At 39.6% G+C, this 15,548-nt stretch overlaps 1 protein-coding gene across 4 annotated transcripts in view; it reads right to left on the bottom strand.

Moving 5' to 3' along the window:
* Positions 1–2,888: 2,888 nt before the first annotated feature.
* Positions 2,889–15,548, bottom strand: part of LOC131990691 (cAMP-specific 3',5'-cyclic phosphodiesterase 7B-like) — an 88,476-nt gene continuing 75,816 nt past the window's right edge. For all 4 annotated transcript variants that reach the window (XM_059355805.1, XM_059355806.1, XM_059355804.1 and 1 more), the window contains 11 exons: positions 14,142–14,231; positions 11,967–12,130; positions 11,769–11,832; positions 11,253–11,348; positions 9,121–9,221; positions 7,891–8,022; positions 7,712–7,803; positions 7,195–7,339; positions 6,975–7,071; positions 5,800–5,880; positions 2,889–5,697 (listed from right to left, as the gene is read on the bottom strand). In XM_059355805.1, coding sequence (XP_059211788.1) covers positions 5,477–5,697; positions 5,800–5,880; positions 6,975–7,071; positions 7,195–7,339; positions 7,712–7,803; positions 7,891–8,022; positions 9,121–9,221; positions 11,253–11,348; positions 11,769–11,832; positions 11,967–12,130; positions 14,142–14,231 — 1,283 coding nt within the window. In that variant the 3' untranslated portion in view covers positions 2,889–5,476. The remainder of the gene's footprint in view (positions 5,698–5,799; positions 5,881–6,974; positions 7,072–7,194; positions 7,340–7,711; positions 7,804–7,890; positions 8,023–9,120; positions 9,222–11,252; positions 11,349–11,768; positions 11,833–11,966; positions 12,131–14,141; positions 14,232–15,548) is intronic.

Raw genomic sequence — 15,548 nt, 5'->3', positions numbered from 1 at the left:
AAAAAATAAATGACTCCTTGAGTCCAAGTGGACATTTGCAAATGTACTGACGGACATGCGGACAAACTTACTACCTAATGTCTCAGAGGTATAATAAAACAGTTTTCCATGTCGTGTGCATGTGGCTAATGTTGGAAAAAAAAGCATTTTTTCCACATCTGCGTTTGGAGGTAGATGGTTATCGACACGATGGGATGCGTTTTTACAGAGGGAGTGGTTGGCTGACTGTCATTTAAGGGGCGAAAGAGGGGGCTCTGTTTGCAGTATCAATATTTACAGTGACACATGCTGGATGAGTAGTGACTGACTGAGGGGAATTGTGTGTGTGTGTGTGTGTTTGAGCGGGAGACAGTAAGACGGAAAGACAGAATTATCAGCATGAATGGATGTCACATGTCATGCTCTGATGAACAGATTTAGACCTTCAAAAACTGAACTTTATATTGTTGTGGAGTGTGTGTGTGTGTGTGTGTGTGTACTTTCATGTACCTAAGAAAGTCCCAGAGCAGTGGAAGAAGTAAAGTTGAATTGTTCCAAAACAGGCCTTTGCAGCTCGATAAGATAAAGTTTAGAAAAGTCAAGCAGTATAGTGCAATTTGATTTAATAGGTGACCAATCACAAGTGGACTCTGTCACAATCAGCAAGCTTCTTTTGCATTGCAAATCTCAGATATGCAAATGAGAGAAGGAGACACAGGCCGTCTGTAGCACTTCTGCACAACACTATCACTATCTCTTGTTCTGTGTGCTTTCCCTCTTTACGGCCCTGAATTTACATTCGCTTTATTCTTGTCTTTTGAATACTAAATCCCTGTAAATCTTCTTGACATTTATCGTCCTTTGTCTTACTTTTTTTAATTTTAATTTTTTTTTTTTTACATTTCCTGCCTTATGTGCCTTCTGTAAGAGTTTTCTTTTAATCAGGTGAGAAAATGCAAACAGCCTCTCTGCAATTTTCCAGTAAGCAGTTTCATGATTCAACAGTGTGACTCATTCAGCTTCATGTTCTGTTGTTTGTCCTGCAAACTATAACTAAGTGCAACTTTGCGCTGTTTGATTATTTCAGCCTGTCTTTCTTCTTTCTTTAAGTTTTCTGTTTACATATGAGCTCATAGCCCCAGGATACACTTACATCACATCAGTGTTGATTCAGTTTGACTACTGTATTTATACTGTAAACAAAGCAGCAGGGAGAGGCGCCCGTAATATGCCCCCTACCATGAGGAACTTCTCTCAGAGAGCCATTGACATGATTTTACTGCCCTCTAGTGGCCAAACATTTTCTTTTGCATCTATCTTAATTCAGTCAATGTGAACACACAAATACACACGTGGTATCTAACGCATTGGATAGTCATTTAAAAACATTTATTGTATTGTTCACAGTGCTCAGAGGTTGGTTGTCAGAACAGAAATGTACAGTCAGAAGTCAGATGGCAAACATCTCCATTAACCCAGCAGTATTCATTTTGGACATCATAGGGTTTCATTTAAAATATCTCATAAGATTATTGTACCTTAAGACATTAGTCCTTTAGTAGCTTGCATGTTCTGCAGCTATCTGCTGCTATCTGTGCCCAGAAAGAATAAAGAAAATGTTTCATGAATGAAAGCTCCAACAGCAGCTACTGAAACCTTGTTTTGACATATTTTTTTCAAAACTGTGGGTCATAAATTTACTTTGAGCTTTTAAGTCAACATGGACATGTGATACTTAAAGGTATATTGTGCAGGATTTTCAAACAAAAACCAACAGAATTTTTTTTTTTTTTTAGATTGATCTGTACTCTGTTTTCATAATTTTGTTTTCATTTTTTCCGGATGGATCTCAACATGACGTTAGAGCATGAAGCGACAAAAATGGCAAACAAAAACAAGCGAACAAAGCTAACTCCAAAACGAGAGTGAATCAAAGATTTCTTTCACTTTCCAAGTTTGAATGTTGTGTTTTCAAACTACAATTCCTGCACAGTATGCCTTTAAAGTATTCAAAGAAAATGGGAATTTTGACATCTACAGCCCCACAACACCTGGGGTCATGAAGACCATGTTATGGGATTGAAAGCTCCAGACACGCTACTAAATGGACCTTGTAGTGAGATGGTTTTCTCCACAGAGGCCATGTTAAGTTTTTCACATGGGGCATCAGTCTCAGAGTTGATCACAGTACAAAAAAAAAAAAAATACAGTTAATAAACCCAGCATTTAAACCTCTTTCACTGACAGCAGCACTAGATTCAAACCCGATTTGGCTAAAAACAAGAAAATATATTTTCTACTTACTCCTGAATGGGAAAACAATGTTTCAGAGCATCAGGCGACTGACTACACTACATGTGAAGATAGAGATTATACTATTGAACTATATAGTAATAAATCTGCACCACAGGGTTAGTTAATTTAACTCAGTGGTAACTTCTGGACATTTATGACCCATTAACCCTCATCCTACCAACAGATTTAACCAACCGACTTGGGTCCCCGGGGGTCATGACAAAACAACAATCATAGCAAAATGTTAACCTATTTCTTCACAAAATATTGTTAGTTATGTAATTTATGGCAACTGAATGAAACATGAAATGAAATGAAATATAACCAAAATATATATATATATATATATATATATATATATATATATAGTTTTCTTAATACAATTTGAAACTATATCCAAGTACAAGCCACATTAGTACTTAAAAGCTAAGTAATTCCACTTACTTAAAAGTAAGTGGAATTGGCGGCTTTTGACTGGTGTCACACAGGACCCCAATACTTTTGTGAAAAAACACTAATTGAAACAGAAAACAAGAATATGAAGTCATAAGGAACAAATTGATTGACAAAGTCACGAAAATTGGAATGGTAAAAAAGGCGTGAGCTATAACAGAAAGTTTACTCCTGGGGCCTGTGGGTACCCCAGTCGGTAGGATAAGGGTTTTTGTAAGGAGGTACAAAAGGTAATACATGCCCCCAACTTTATGCATATAGTCATATAAGTTTTGTCCATTCTGTGAGTCCGGTCTAATGATAAATGCTACTGTAGGTGGTGTGTCTACACAAATGTCTTTACCATCACAGTTAATGATTTTATATTAGACTAGTTTCTTTTAAATAAAGACAATACTTTTAGTGAATCTCATATAATAATCTCTCTGGCATAGAAACCTTTATGAAACACATACTTGTTAGTGTATATTTGTACTTGTTAGTGAAACCAGTACGGCTCAGTGACCCTGTATCAGTGCTGATTCTGAGAGGTATTGAATTCGACTACAGTATGTCTACACTACGGCAGTATTGTGTGACAGATAATAAAATAGTGCCGTTTTTAGGAAATATATAGTCACAGAGTCCTGTGTCATAGTCTGTGATTCCCCTTCACAACAACGACAGTGACAACAGTGTGAACTTTAGACAATATGGGTGCTTACATAATATAGTGGGAGTTTCAGCAAAGCCAATAGTGCTATGGTGAAGACATTAATCATTAACTTATCAATTACCAGAGCTATACATAGATATGAACGTTTTTGCACCACACCCCATAAAAACAGCTTAAAAATTCTCAAAGAAAGCAAATTGCTTTATAATCGTTTTTACACTTGTTATGAACGCATCTGTGGTAACCTTGGAGAATACACTGCATGTAGAATATACTGTATGTCAGCTGGGTTGTTAGAATCATAAAGCTCGGGTTATTTCCTTTATAGCTCAGGGAAGACGTGGGGTTTCTGTTAGCACCGTGTGCAGCACACAGCCTCGACCATGCCAGATGGGAAATGTGACAACCTTAACTATACATTATTTAGAGCAAAGTGGTAAAAAAAAAAAAAAAGATAAAAGAAGCCGTTTTGTATTGGTACATGTTCCACTTGGACCAACTGATATTTACAAATGCTTTATATGCTTTGTTTCAAGCCATGTGGATCGGTTTCAGCATTGTAGATATATAAGTACCATTTAAGATGATTAATTGTATGTACTTTTGTGTATAGTTTTCTTAAGATATTATGAATTAGATATTAGAATTTGAGGTATTTGCAATTACTAATTGGCCCAAGTCTGTATGTGACATAAGTTGCAGTGCACATGGTGCCTGCAGTAGTGTAAAAAGAAAGTAATATAAAAACCTTAGAGAGGTAACAGAGCAGTGAGTTGATGTATCAGAACAGTACATTGGCACCTTGGCAATGCTCACCAGGTGTAAAACCCATTCTGACCCTGATACTGGGTGAAAGATCAAACAGGATGCAAGCTACTACAGTACTCTGTGTGTGTGTGTGTGTGTGTGTGTGTGTGTGTGTGTGTGTGTGTGTGTGTGTGGGTGGGTGTGTTTCAGTACGCTGGTATGGCTGAAGAAAACAGGCAGAAACTGTAAGTGTAAGAAAGCTTGTAAGTTCAGAAATGGTAACACTGTTAGAAAATGTGTTTCAGACCAAGTTAAGGCTTTGTTGTATATGAGCTTGTAAAGTGAGGTTATCTGAAAAATAAATGCACCAATTGAGCTGTTACAAAGGTAACACCAGTGTAAAGAGTTATATTTCCCAGTAAAAAGGTTAATACATTGCTGAGATTTTGGCATGTGAAGTGCTGAGGTCGTACATCACAGTATGTACAGATTATAATAACGTTACATGAACACAAATACTTTAGAAAATGGCTCCGGATTGTGTTCCCCCGCATCCACAAAACATCCAGCTGACAGTCGATATCAGCATTCAAACAACTGAGCGACACCAGCCGCTCTGTGTCAGTCATTAACTGTATCAGTCAGTCTTACAGGTTACACAGTTAAAACAGAACACATACAGTACCTTGACGTACCAACTTAGTGAGTTAAAAACGCACTTCAGTGAAAAGTAGACAAGTGAGACACTTGAAAGAGCATCCAGTAGAAGTGCAAGCTGTACAAAAAGAGAAAAAGTGAAAAGAGCTTAATACAGTATGTATTGTCTAAAAGTTTAAAAAGCATAGTACAGTGGATATATTCATATAGTCCTCTTTGTCTGTTATATATTTTACTTCCTGCACAGTCCAGCTGACTTATGTATATAATTTTGGCATTTTTTTAAAATTTCTTTATTGTTCGAGCAGCATTGTGCAAAACATTAATACTTGTCTTCATTGATCCTTCTTCTGTCATCAGATATAACCTTTGAAGCAGATATCAGTGGGGTAAAGAGCAAGGCATGACTTTGTCAAATTGGCATATATTTACTAAGATTATCCATTCACCTGCCCTACCCTGACTCGCTCTCGGTCTTCTTTTTTCCCCCTCCAGGGCTACAATCCTCCGCTCCAGCAGAGGGAGCCATTTCTCATGAATTGAAGCCAGACTCCATTCCAGTGCTCCCACTATCTGTGAACAACCAGCAGTGGGAGGTAATATGCTGGAGGACAAATAAGGAGGTGGATTAACACTCCTCTCCTCCGTTTACAAAGGGAAGATCAAACACCTCTAGAGACAAGAGGAAGATTAAGGGATGTCTTCCCCTTCTCCTCCTCCCCCTTCTCCTCCCTCCGCCTCCGGCTCCTCAGAGTTTGTTTGTGTGTCTGAAGGTGTGTGTGCGTAACGTAGGCGGCTCCAGCGGGCTTTGTTTTTGTGCAGGTGACCCATCATGGTCTGGCTGAGCGGGCTGGGCTCGGTGAAGCGATGCCACTCGTCAAACAGAGGCTCCACGATGTAGGAGATGAACCCTGAGGAAAGCACAACAAAGCTGGGTCACCTCCTGGTAAGTGAAGCGACATCTTGATGATGATACAGGAAACAGTTCCTGGTGTGTGCACTCATGTACTCACCTATTTGAATGGCTGGGACAGAGTCAGCCTGCTGGTTACACAGTGGACTAATCTCCATGTCAAACTTTCTCTCCAGGTCACCTGTCAGGTTAACAGACAAAATTCAGACTAGAATTCCTGCCTCACGGTCGTCTGCCTCCGCCAGCCAGTCAAGTTCTGCCTACATCATGTCATGGCTACATGTAGCTATGATATGACAGCAGGTAATGCTTTAAATATGGATGTTGCTGGAAAGAAGCTACAAGATTATCATCACCAATTCAGTAGCAGACCAAATGAAATATGGTCACAACGATCACATCAGCGATGCCAGAAAAGTGTTTTTGCTGAACATTCTGTTCTGATATCACTGAAGTTGACCTTTGACATTTTGGATGTAAAATCCTTCACCCTTTTTCATTTGGTTTTGTAATATTTAGTGCATGAATTATTGAGTTATGGCCCATGACATTTTGTTTGTGGAGTGACATTGACCTTTAACCTTTGACCAGCAAAATATAATCAGTTCATCCTGGAGTTCAAGAAATTTTCTCCAGGGATTCCTGAGATATCTGACGTACAGATGGGGGGGCTCAGACAATAGAGCGGTCAACCACTGATCAGAAGGTCGTGGGTTCGATCCCTGGCCTTGGCAGTCTACATGTTGAAGTATTCTTGGGCAAGAAACTAAGTCCCAAAATGCTCCTGCTGGCTGTCTCATCACTGTGTGAGAATGTTTAGTCCATACAAACGTACAGAGATAAACATTCAAACACAAGAATTTTCCATACATCAATATAATGTTCAGGAATTAATGAACGGAGACAGAAAGACAAAGACTTGGAAGCTCAAATGTTTTGAATAAATCCAACTTCGTGCTTAGTAACACAAAGGTGCTTGAAAACCAAACAAACATGGGTGCCAAACGTGTTGTTGACAGTTTTTTAACCCTCACACAGCAAACTCTATCATACAACTGTCTTGAGTTGTCCTGGAAGTTTTTTTCCAATCTTTTTTCATAAAAAACTAGGTTTGTAGGACATGTCTGACATGTTTTTGTATTTGCTATAAAAGTAATTTAGAGATGAAATTGAGACTATAAATAATTCCAATAACTTCCTACAGCATGACGTGCTACATGCAGTACATGACGAGGTATTTTTTCTGTTTGTATTTGTTTATCTCACTGTACTCACCCTGCCTGTAGAATTCCTCACACACTCTCTCGCTCCACTGTCTGCTCAGCTCCCAGACGCGACATGGATTACAGATGTCTGCACACTTTAGAGCAATCTGAAGGAAAAGAGAGAGAGAGAGAGATTCATAGAGAGAATCAGACATACATAAACATTACAGTTGGAATTTCTGTGAAACATACATGTTTAAAGTGTCCAGTCAGGTGGGTGAGTAGTGTACCTGCAGTATAAAGTGTCTGTGTGAAGCCAGTTGAAGGTCCAGGTCCTGGTTGTCCAGATGTTCTCTGAAGGTTGACAGGAACTCGTTCTGCCTGCTGATGTCTGTAGCCAGGATGAGAGAGCCCAGCTGCTGCTCCATGTCCTGCCTGCAGAGGAGAGGGGGCACTGCTGAACCAGAACAACACAACCACAAATACCTGGGCTAATTCTGATTCTGCAGCTTCATTTCTGAGAATATAATGTATATTCACTTTTAAATGAGCTCTATCTTTTCTACTCATTTTGACAGCTATGTGTTAAATAAATTACTTCTGTGCTGTCTTCTTTAACAGACCCGGACCTCTGACCTTTCTGTGAAGACTAGCAGATAAACTTACAAGAAATTGTAGTACAGTAACGACAAGATATGTTTGCAGTAAGTCAAAAAGTTTCTTGTCACAATCCTTCAGTGACCAAAGGAGTAAGGAATCGCTATAAAATATTTGTGTTATGTGTATAAAATAAGAAGAAGTTCTTACGACATGTCAGCAGGCAGGTGGGACAGCAGTCCCGACTCTCGCAGCATGCCCACAGTGGATCTCCAGTGGTGACTCTCCAGCACTGACGTGTTCTGTAAATGTGTTTCAAACAGACTCGGTTACAGGCTGGACACTAGACCTACCACACATTTAAACCCACATACTGACATGGAGAGTACCTGGTAGAGGGATGCCAGGTGGTGTCTGGTCTTGATGAGGAAGGGCTGGTTGACTCCTGGATGGTCCACGTCGTGGGCGGCTGCTGCCATCAGACCCAGGAACACGTCCAGGGGACTGAGCTGCTCTGCCAGCTACAATACACAAATAATCCACAGGGTACACTTTGCTCCTTATGTAGGAGGGACACTTCAATTACATTTTATTGCTAAACTCTCCTTCAAAGACTCCATCAGGAGAGATGCCATGATGTCATTTATAGTGTTTATCCCAACTAAAAGCCAGTTTCCTAAATAGTGCCACCAGTTCCTCTGTGATGATTGATAAAAGTATAGTCCATATGTATTAGGACAGTTATTATAATTATTGGGGTAAATCCATATTGGTGATTAGTGTAGGATTTGAGTGATTTTATTCCTTGTGGGATATACTAGATAAAGATCCAAGATTCCAAAAAAGTTTGGACGTTAAAACGTTAAACATAACATAAAAAAAATTGGATAATTTACTAATCGCTTGTGACATTTATTCTGGCAGACATTGATAGACAGAGTTTCCTTGATAAAAATTACAGATTTTTCTGGGTTTGAACATTGTAGGGAACAGTTGGGTTGTTAACACACAACTCCACAAAATATGTAACATAGGCAAAGTCATTTTGGATAATTGTATTAAATTTAATTCAAAATAAATAGATAAAATGAGTACATTTATGTCTGACATTGAACCATTTTACCTAAAAAATTGAAACCGTTAAAAATGTATGGATTCACAACAGATATAGATGTGTGTCCCAGGGTGAGGATAAATGCTTAATGCACAGTAAAGGACACAACTGCATATTGATCAGACAGGCAGCAGGCTTGCCATCTTATACTGCAAGTGTGTGCTTGTTATCTAGAACACACTGGCGTGTGTACGCTGCTGAATTCAATTTATTTATGTAAGTGCTTTTAACAAAATAGGTGCATCACAAAGTGCTTTACGGAGCAACAAAGGACACAAAAGCAATTACTGTATAAAAGGAAAGATGCAGAGACTCTTAATCTGGTCAGAGGGCTTCTGGGATTTCTCCAGGCTGAGGATAGATGTGATGTCGAGTCGAAGTGAGCGGGAATTATCCCTCAGGAAGAGAAGCTAATAGAATATGTCAAGGAGAAGCTCAGGCCTAGTGAGAGTGTGTGTGTCTGTGTGTGTGTGTGTGTGTGCATGAATACAGTATTATTCATTACCTTGGGCTCCTTCAGGTAGCAGTACATGGCTTGGGTAACATCAGCAGCATGAACAGCATTGTGATAGGGATTCTGGGAGTGGTAGTCCTCTTGCACCATGCCTGGAAAGACAGAAGGTTAAAGCCCATTCAATTATCTCAACCTTTACAATTTTTATTTTATCTTGATGCTATTAAAACACCAGTGCAGAACGTGTCATGTAAATACTTCAATTTGATTATCAGAGCAGAGTCCCACGGGTAATAACTATAATTCAGCTCGTTTTGATTCACTGTGAACACAAAATTTAGATTTCTTGACAGTTCTTCAAATTGCTACAGCAAGCCAGTAAACAAATAACTCTGAAGAGGGGTGCAGATATATCTCATAGCAGGCAGCAACAACCAGTAAGGCAGTCCATCGCATTTGTCAAGGCCGAGGAGAGGCCATAGCTGCAACCAATCCACTGGGAGGGGGGCTCTTTGCTGCAGCACGGCAGCTGAAGGTCGACCTTGGGCTCAGATTCCCCAACACCATCACAGTGACCACACTCCAGATGGAAACAACAAGGCAAGTGAAATTACTGGAATTCACTGTTCCCTGGCAAACCCTGATCGAGGACGCCAGTATGAGAGGTTTATATGCGAGTGTTGAAGGTCCCTGTGTGATCCCATCGAGGCTGGGGGCAGAGGCTTAGTTAGTCTGCAGGGAACTCAAGCTCCCAGGAATTATGGGACTGAACAGCAACAGAGTCATCTTGCAGATCACAGAGGCTGCAGAGAAGGCAATGAGATAGCCGTGGATCATGCAGGGTGATCTGTAGACCACTTGAGTTACTTGGACACAAATCAGGGCCTGATCACCCGTCTGGGTCGCCTAGGTGAGTGTCTCATGTTAAAAAGACCCCAAACAACCTCAGAGAACAACACTGATGATGTGTCCCAGTTGCATAGATAGGTAAAACCAGACAGCACAGGGAGAAAGCTGAGAGTAGCCATAGTTGCATATGACACAGTGGGAAACAGAAGCCACATTAAAGGGATAGTCCGGGAATTTAGACATTAAGTTGTATGAAATACTTGCCAGTGGTGTAGTGGATGCAAAGCTATTAGCTTACTTTCTTTGGACGGTTCTGATCGTAGAACCGATAGTTCAGCAAGCTGGTAGGATCACGAAACTACAAGGTTTTTCCTCCACAAAACTATAATGACAGGGTGTAGTAATATTACTACATGCTGTCATTGTACTTACTGGACTTTTCATGAAACAAAATAGTGCCAAGTAAAACTGGTTTCTCATATCCACAAGGACAGTTGTTTTGTGGTGTAATAGGTGACCTTTCAGTGTACACATAGTTTTGTGGAGTAAAACCTTTTAGTTTCCAGACCCTGCCAACTCGCCAGAACTCTCTATTCTACGATCAGAACTGGACAAAACACTTTTGCATCCACTACACTACAGGAAAGTCTTTCATACCACCTAATGCTAAAACATCCCAAACTATCCCTTTAAACGTATCTGTTAAATGAGTTTGGTATAATAAAATTTATAGTTTGATCACAGTGTTGGCTCTCATTTTCCATTGTCCAATGACAAGAGGAGAAATATCCTGTTATTGTATGTTCGCTGCTGATTGCATGCTTTGATTCCATAGCAACATGAAGCTTATCGCTGCTCTGTTGTGACCTGATAGCACCATTTAACAAGCTACGGATGCTGGATTAATATTCCCTTACAGCAACGTCACTTTATACATATTTGTTTTTATTCTGGGGAACATAAACCCGTGTCTCCTTTGTAATGACTGATCGTCAGACAAAAGAACCAGTTGACGTCATTCTGGACTTTCCTGAAAAGTTAAACCCTTCTCAGCTTTCGAGAGCACTCTGCCCCGCCAAAAAGGCCGCTAGTTGCACTTTTACAGTGTATGAAGTGTTTGCAAAGAGATGCAATGTGCAAATACACCAATAATCCTAAACATTTAAATGTTTTCATAAATATTGTATTAAGCTATAATTCAAGAATTTTTCTATTCTCTTATTTACGTCAACAGACTCAAATATCGGGAAGAACTTTTCCATCTCTTGCTGCTGGAGGACAAAGGGGGACAGGGGGGGGACGGGTGTGATCTCTGACATCTTCTGGCAGCTTACCGAGAAACCTGTGGAGTTTGACCATGTCCAGCTGGAAGTGGTGAACGAGACCGTAGACATTGAAGAGATGGCACATCAGAGTCACCAGGCTGTTACCTAAAGCACAAAAATGTATTCAAGAAGCAAGTCAGGAAGCTCAAAGGTCAAGCGAGACTGAGCAAGATTTCTTTAGTTGATTAGTAATGTCTTATGCTTTAATTATGCTGAACCACTTATTTCCAAGAAGCCTGAGCACATCTCTGGTAAAACACAAGATTTAAAGAGGTGCTTACATGATTCTTTGTGAAAGGACTCTTTTTTTTTTACTGATCTTTTAACCAACAAATCATGTGAGTGTTAGCTGACTAAGAATTTCTTTCAAGTCAATTTATTATTCATCCCGAGAGAGTGATTTGTGCTGAATACAATATACATAAAAAATATAAAGAAAACAATGATTACAAAAATAGATAAGTTGGAAAAAGGCTGTAGTAGGTAAATCTGATCAACTTTAAGTAGTAGAAAAAGCCATTTTACCATTTGTAAGACGATCAAAGAGGAAAATGTCAAAGTTCCACGTGCCGACTTTTGACAGCATGTGCTGCAAAGAAAGACAGACAGAAAGACATTTTTTCAGAACTGATCTGTGATTCACACTACACACATACACAACACAGAGAGCTGGGGATACAGGGTGCCTTAAACATGTTGGGTGGTGTTTTTGTGTGTTCTTACTGCAGCTTGTCCCAGGTAGTCGTCGTCCAGTAGGTGTAGTGACCCGGGGGTGTGGGGCACCAACCCCCTGAGCAGCCTGGAGGCGTGGCAGTATCTCTGAAAACTCAGCAGACGCTTCACTTTTCTCCTGGTGCCGGCCTCTACCTCCCCCTGCTGGGCACTGGCTGAAATTACAAATCATTGACATTAATATGCAAAGTTCCTGACAATGTAGTGCATCAGTGACAGATAAACAGTTTTTCTGAATTATATGCATCTCTTTCCCAGGATTCTTTTTTTTGTTGGTCTTAAGCATTTAAGTGTAAAGTCATGATTCATCAAATAAGAGGACACAAGTGTGTCTCACTTTTAGAAAACACACCCTAAACCTGAATTTAATGCACAATTACCCTGATTCTGCCTTGCAGCTGTATTCAGAGATGAGTGTGTCCTGTAATTCATCAATTTGAAGTGATCAAATCATGACTCACTGTGTGTTAGACTCACAGTAAATACAGTTAAATGCTTATTTGATCTGAATCAAACATTATTAGCCACATATAGAAAATGATCAAATGTGTAATAAATATTATACATGTATCTGAATCTGAAAGTATAAAAGGAAAAATAATATCCAGTTGTGTCTCTTTAAGTTATGGACAACACTAGTCAGTGTAAGAGTCTACTTGTTTCAGCCTGCCCTTTATATTAAAATATGTGAAAATTAAAAAAAGGATCAGAGCTGGTGCATTTAATGCACTCAGTTGCCATTTTATTGGGTACATTAGGTAGACCTTTTTATGGACAGAATATAAATTGTAGCCCAGTCAATTCAATTCATTATGCTTCACTGTCATGTGTTATGTCTCCTTCAGGTGTCTCACCACATAGTTTATGCACTGAATGAGTGCTTTAAAAAGCTGAGCTTATAATATGATAATAATTATTAAGTGTGCTCTGTGTGGGAAGCATACTCCCCCATATGTTCACACAGCTAATTTCAGGCACAGTAAACCACTCTAGCTTTTATAACCACTGCTGAAACTTTCTTTAGAGATGTGTTGATTCAACTCTGTGGTCATTTTGGCTGCAGTCTGTGATGCTGTTGAATTGCATTGCATTAAACTGACGGGTGTTTCTAATAATTTGGCCACTCCATTTACGTCAGCGAGGGTATGCTAAATTATAACACATGTCTTAGCTTACAAGCGTTTCATTTTATAATGCAAAAATAAGATACATTTAATGCACACAGCACTCAGGTGGAAGGTTACATTTGCTGTAATAACTGTAAATAACTCCTAGTGCAAAAAACTTGGATGGAATTCCTGAAATATTGTACTGGTTTTGGTGACTGAGAAATAAAAATAGATGAGAATTGTGTTGGGCTGCTTTCACACCTGCAGTTTGGTTAATTTGTTCTGGACCAAGAGGAAGAGACGATATACTGTTGCATTTTAGCTCTGGTTCCTGCTTACACTGACTTTTAATAAACTGACCAAGAGGAGTAAACATGATGTTGTACAAACTAACATTTGACAGTTTTGGCACCTGTCATCCTGCATCATCAGGAGCTTCATGGGAAAATCAAATTCTGGTGACTGGCAGGAGTTTATGCAGCACTTTAGTGCTTCTGATGTGTTTAATTATTTTCTCACAAAGAGCTCACAGAGAAATGACTGATTCTAAATACTATCAGTATTATTAGATTATAACTGTTGGGACACTGAGACACATTTATTTTTAAACGGACTATAAACTGGCACAGTACTGGTTATAAACACAGCAGTTTAAACAGCTTTGACCTATTAATCAGAGAAAATCCCTGTGCTGACATGCATAGTATTACCACAATTACCAAATGATTTGCATAAATAGCTTATATACACGGTCTTAAATAGATTCATTTTAAGATAGTTTCCTGAACCAAGAGCAGATGGACTTATTAGTGGAGTAGCTTTTGAAATTGTGCTAAAATCATATATGAGCCATTATAAAAACCTTAGGCTGGCCTGTTTGCTTTTACATGACAAATGAACTGCAGCTGAGTCCACTTCACACCAGCCCAAATTAACTGTTATAACCAGGAAATGGACCTGACCTCAAAACAGTTTAGCTGTGAAAGCACCCTTAGAGGATTGACATTTACTGACGTGGCAACTAATGTTTTGCACTTAAATGGGTCAAGAGACTTACTTCTGAGGATTCGCAGGTCAATGAGCGGGTAGGAGCCTCGTCTCTCAACCAGCAACACACCAGCATGACCAGTGTTCAGTCTGCCATCAGCTGCACACAGACAGAGAGAAAGAAGAAACATGGGTTAAGGAATAAATATACTTGGTGTTACCCCCCCATAATCCATGACTCAAACTTTCCAAGTGGAAGGACAGAGGGGATGCGAGTGTGGAGACTAGGGCTGAGGAAATAAGGAGAACAAAGCAAGCAAGAGCTTGATGGCTGAACGATAAGTCAAGCAGCCTGCAGGGTGACGAGAGGACAGCGGAGCAAAGTGTTCCCTGGTCTAAATGTTCAACATGATCAGCCTCATAAAAGCAGATTTAGGGTCTCTCTTAAAGCAGCGTGTCTGAAACAAGAGGATCTTTGACATGGCTGAACCACCAGGACATCATGCATCCTGTCTGAGTTTGCCTGAGGAGAATGGATTTCACGCCGATGTGCAGCTGTTATGGTGCCTGATTGGTGCTGCATTGACTGTGTACATTCTGTTCATACAGTAATTTTTCTTGTTGTTACTGTAGTTTCACACACATGCAGATTAGCTGGAGTGGTTCATTTTGAAGGACAGGTATGAGGGCTCATAACTTATGTGTATTGTAACAAAGGACCAAACCAAAGGTTTTGTATTTGAAGAGTCTGATTATAAAACATGGTAAGAACAAAACATGACATGACATGCTGATGGCCCATTTTCTCCCAAACGGATATCAAGCATTTTTGGCTACTGCAGGAATTCTTTTCAGAGGAAATGTCTGCAGAGTCCCGGAAATAGAGCCTAACCAAAATGTGATTTTCAGATCAGATACTGATTTACAAGGGAAAAAAGTTTACCACATACCAATATGGCAGGCGATACAGTGAATTTTTGAGCTGCAATGAAAATAGATCTTTTGTATAAGGATTGTACACCTCTGACTTTGCAAACATACTCAGAAGGCTGCTTTCTTAAACAAATAACGTTATTATTGAGTAATCAACATCATCATATATTAAAAATGCAACCTAAGCACCGTTTTCAACATTATATGCTGTTTCAATTTTTTTTGTATCGGCACATATTGGACATCATATACAAGAGACTGATATGTCTTTAAAGGGCAATATCTGCAGAGAATATCGGTCAACTGATAAATCGGTAGGGCTGTACCCTGAAATAACATTTTGGGTTTTAATCCTTGCTGCGTGAGCATCTATCAGATGGAGAGGGAACACAGCAGCACAATGGGTCCTTGAATACTGAATCGGTTTTAAATGCACAATTCACACACCCTGAGGCCAGCGACAACAAAACACAACAGAACTAGGTCCCAAGTCACAGCTCACATGCACACACATAACATTTTCACTTGAATAAACTAAAAAAAA

Source organism: Centropristis striata, chromosome 18 (genome assembly GCF_030273125.1).
Source record: "Centropristis striata isolate RG_2023a ecotype Rhode Island chromosome 18, C.striata_1.0, whole genome shotgun sequence".
NCBI classification, from domain to species: Eukaryota; Metazoa; Chordata; class Actinopteri; order Perciformes; family Serranidae; genus Centropristis; species Centropristis striata.
The sequence above is the reverse complement of the archived record's forward strand: the minus strand, read 5'-3'. Positions and strand labels throughout refer to the sequence as shown.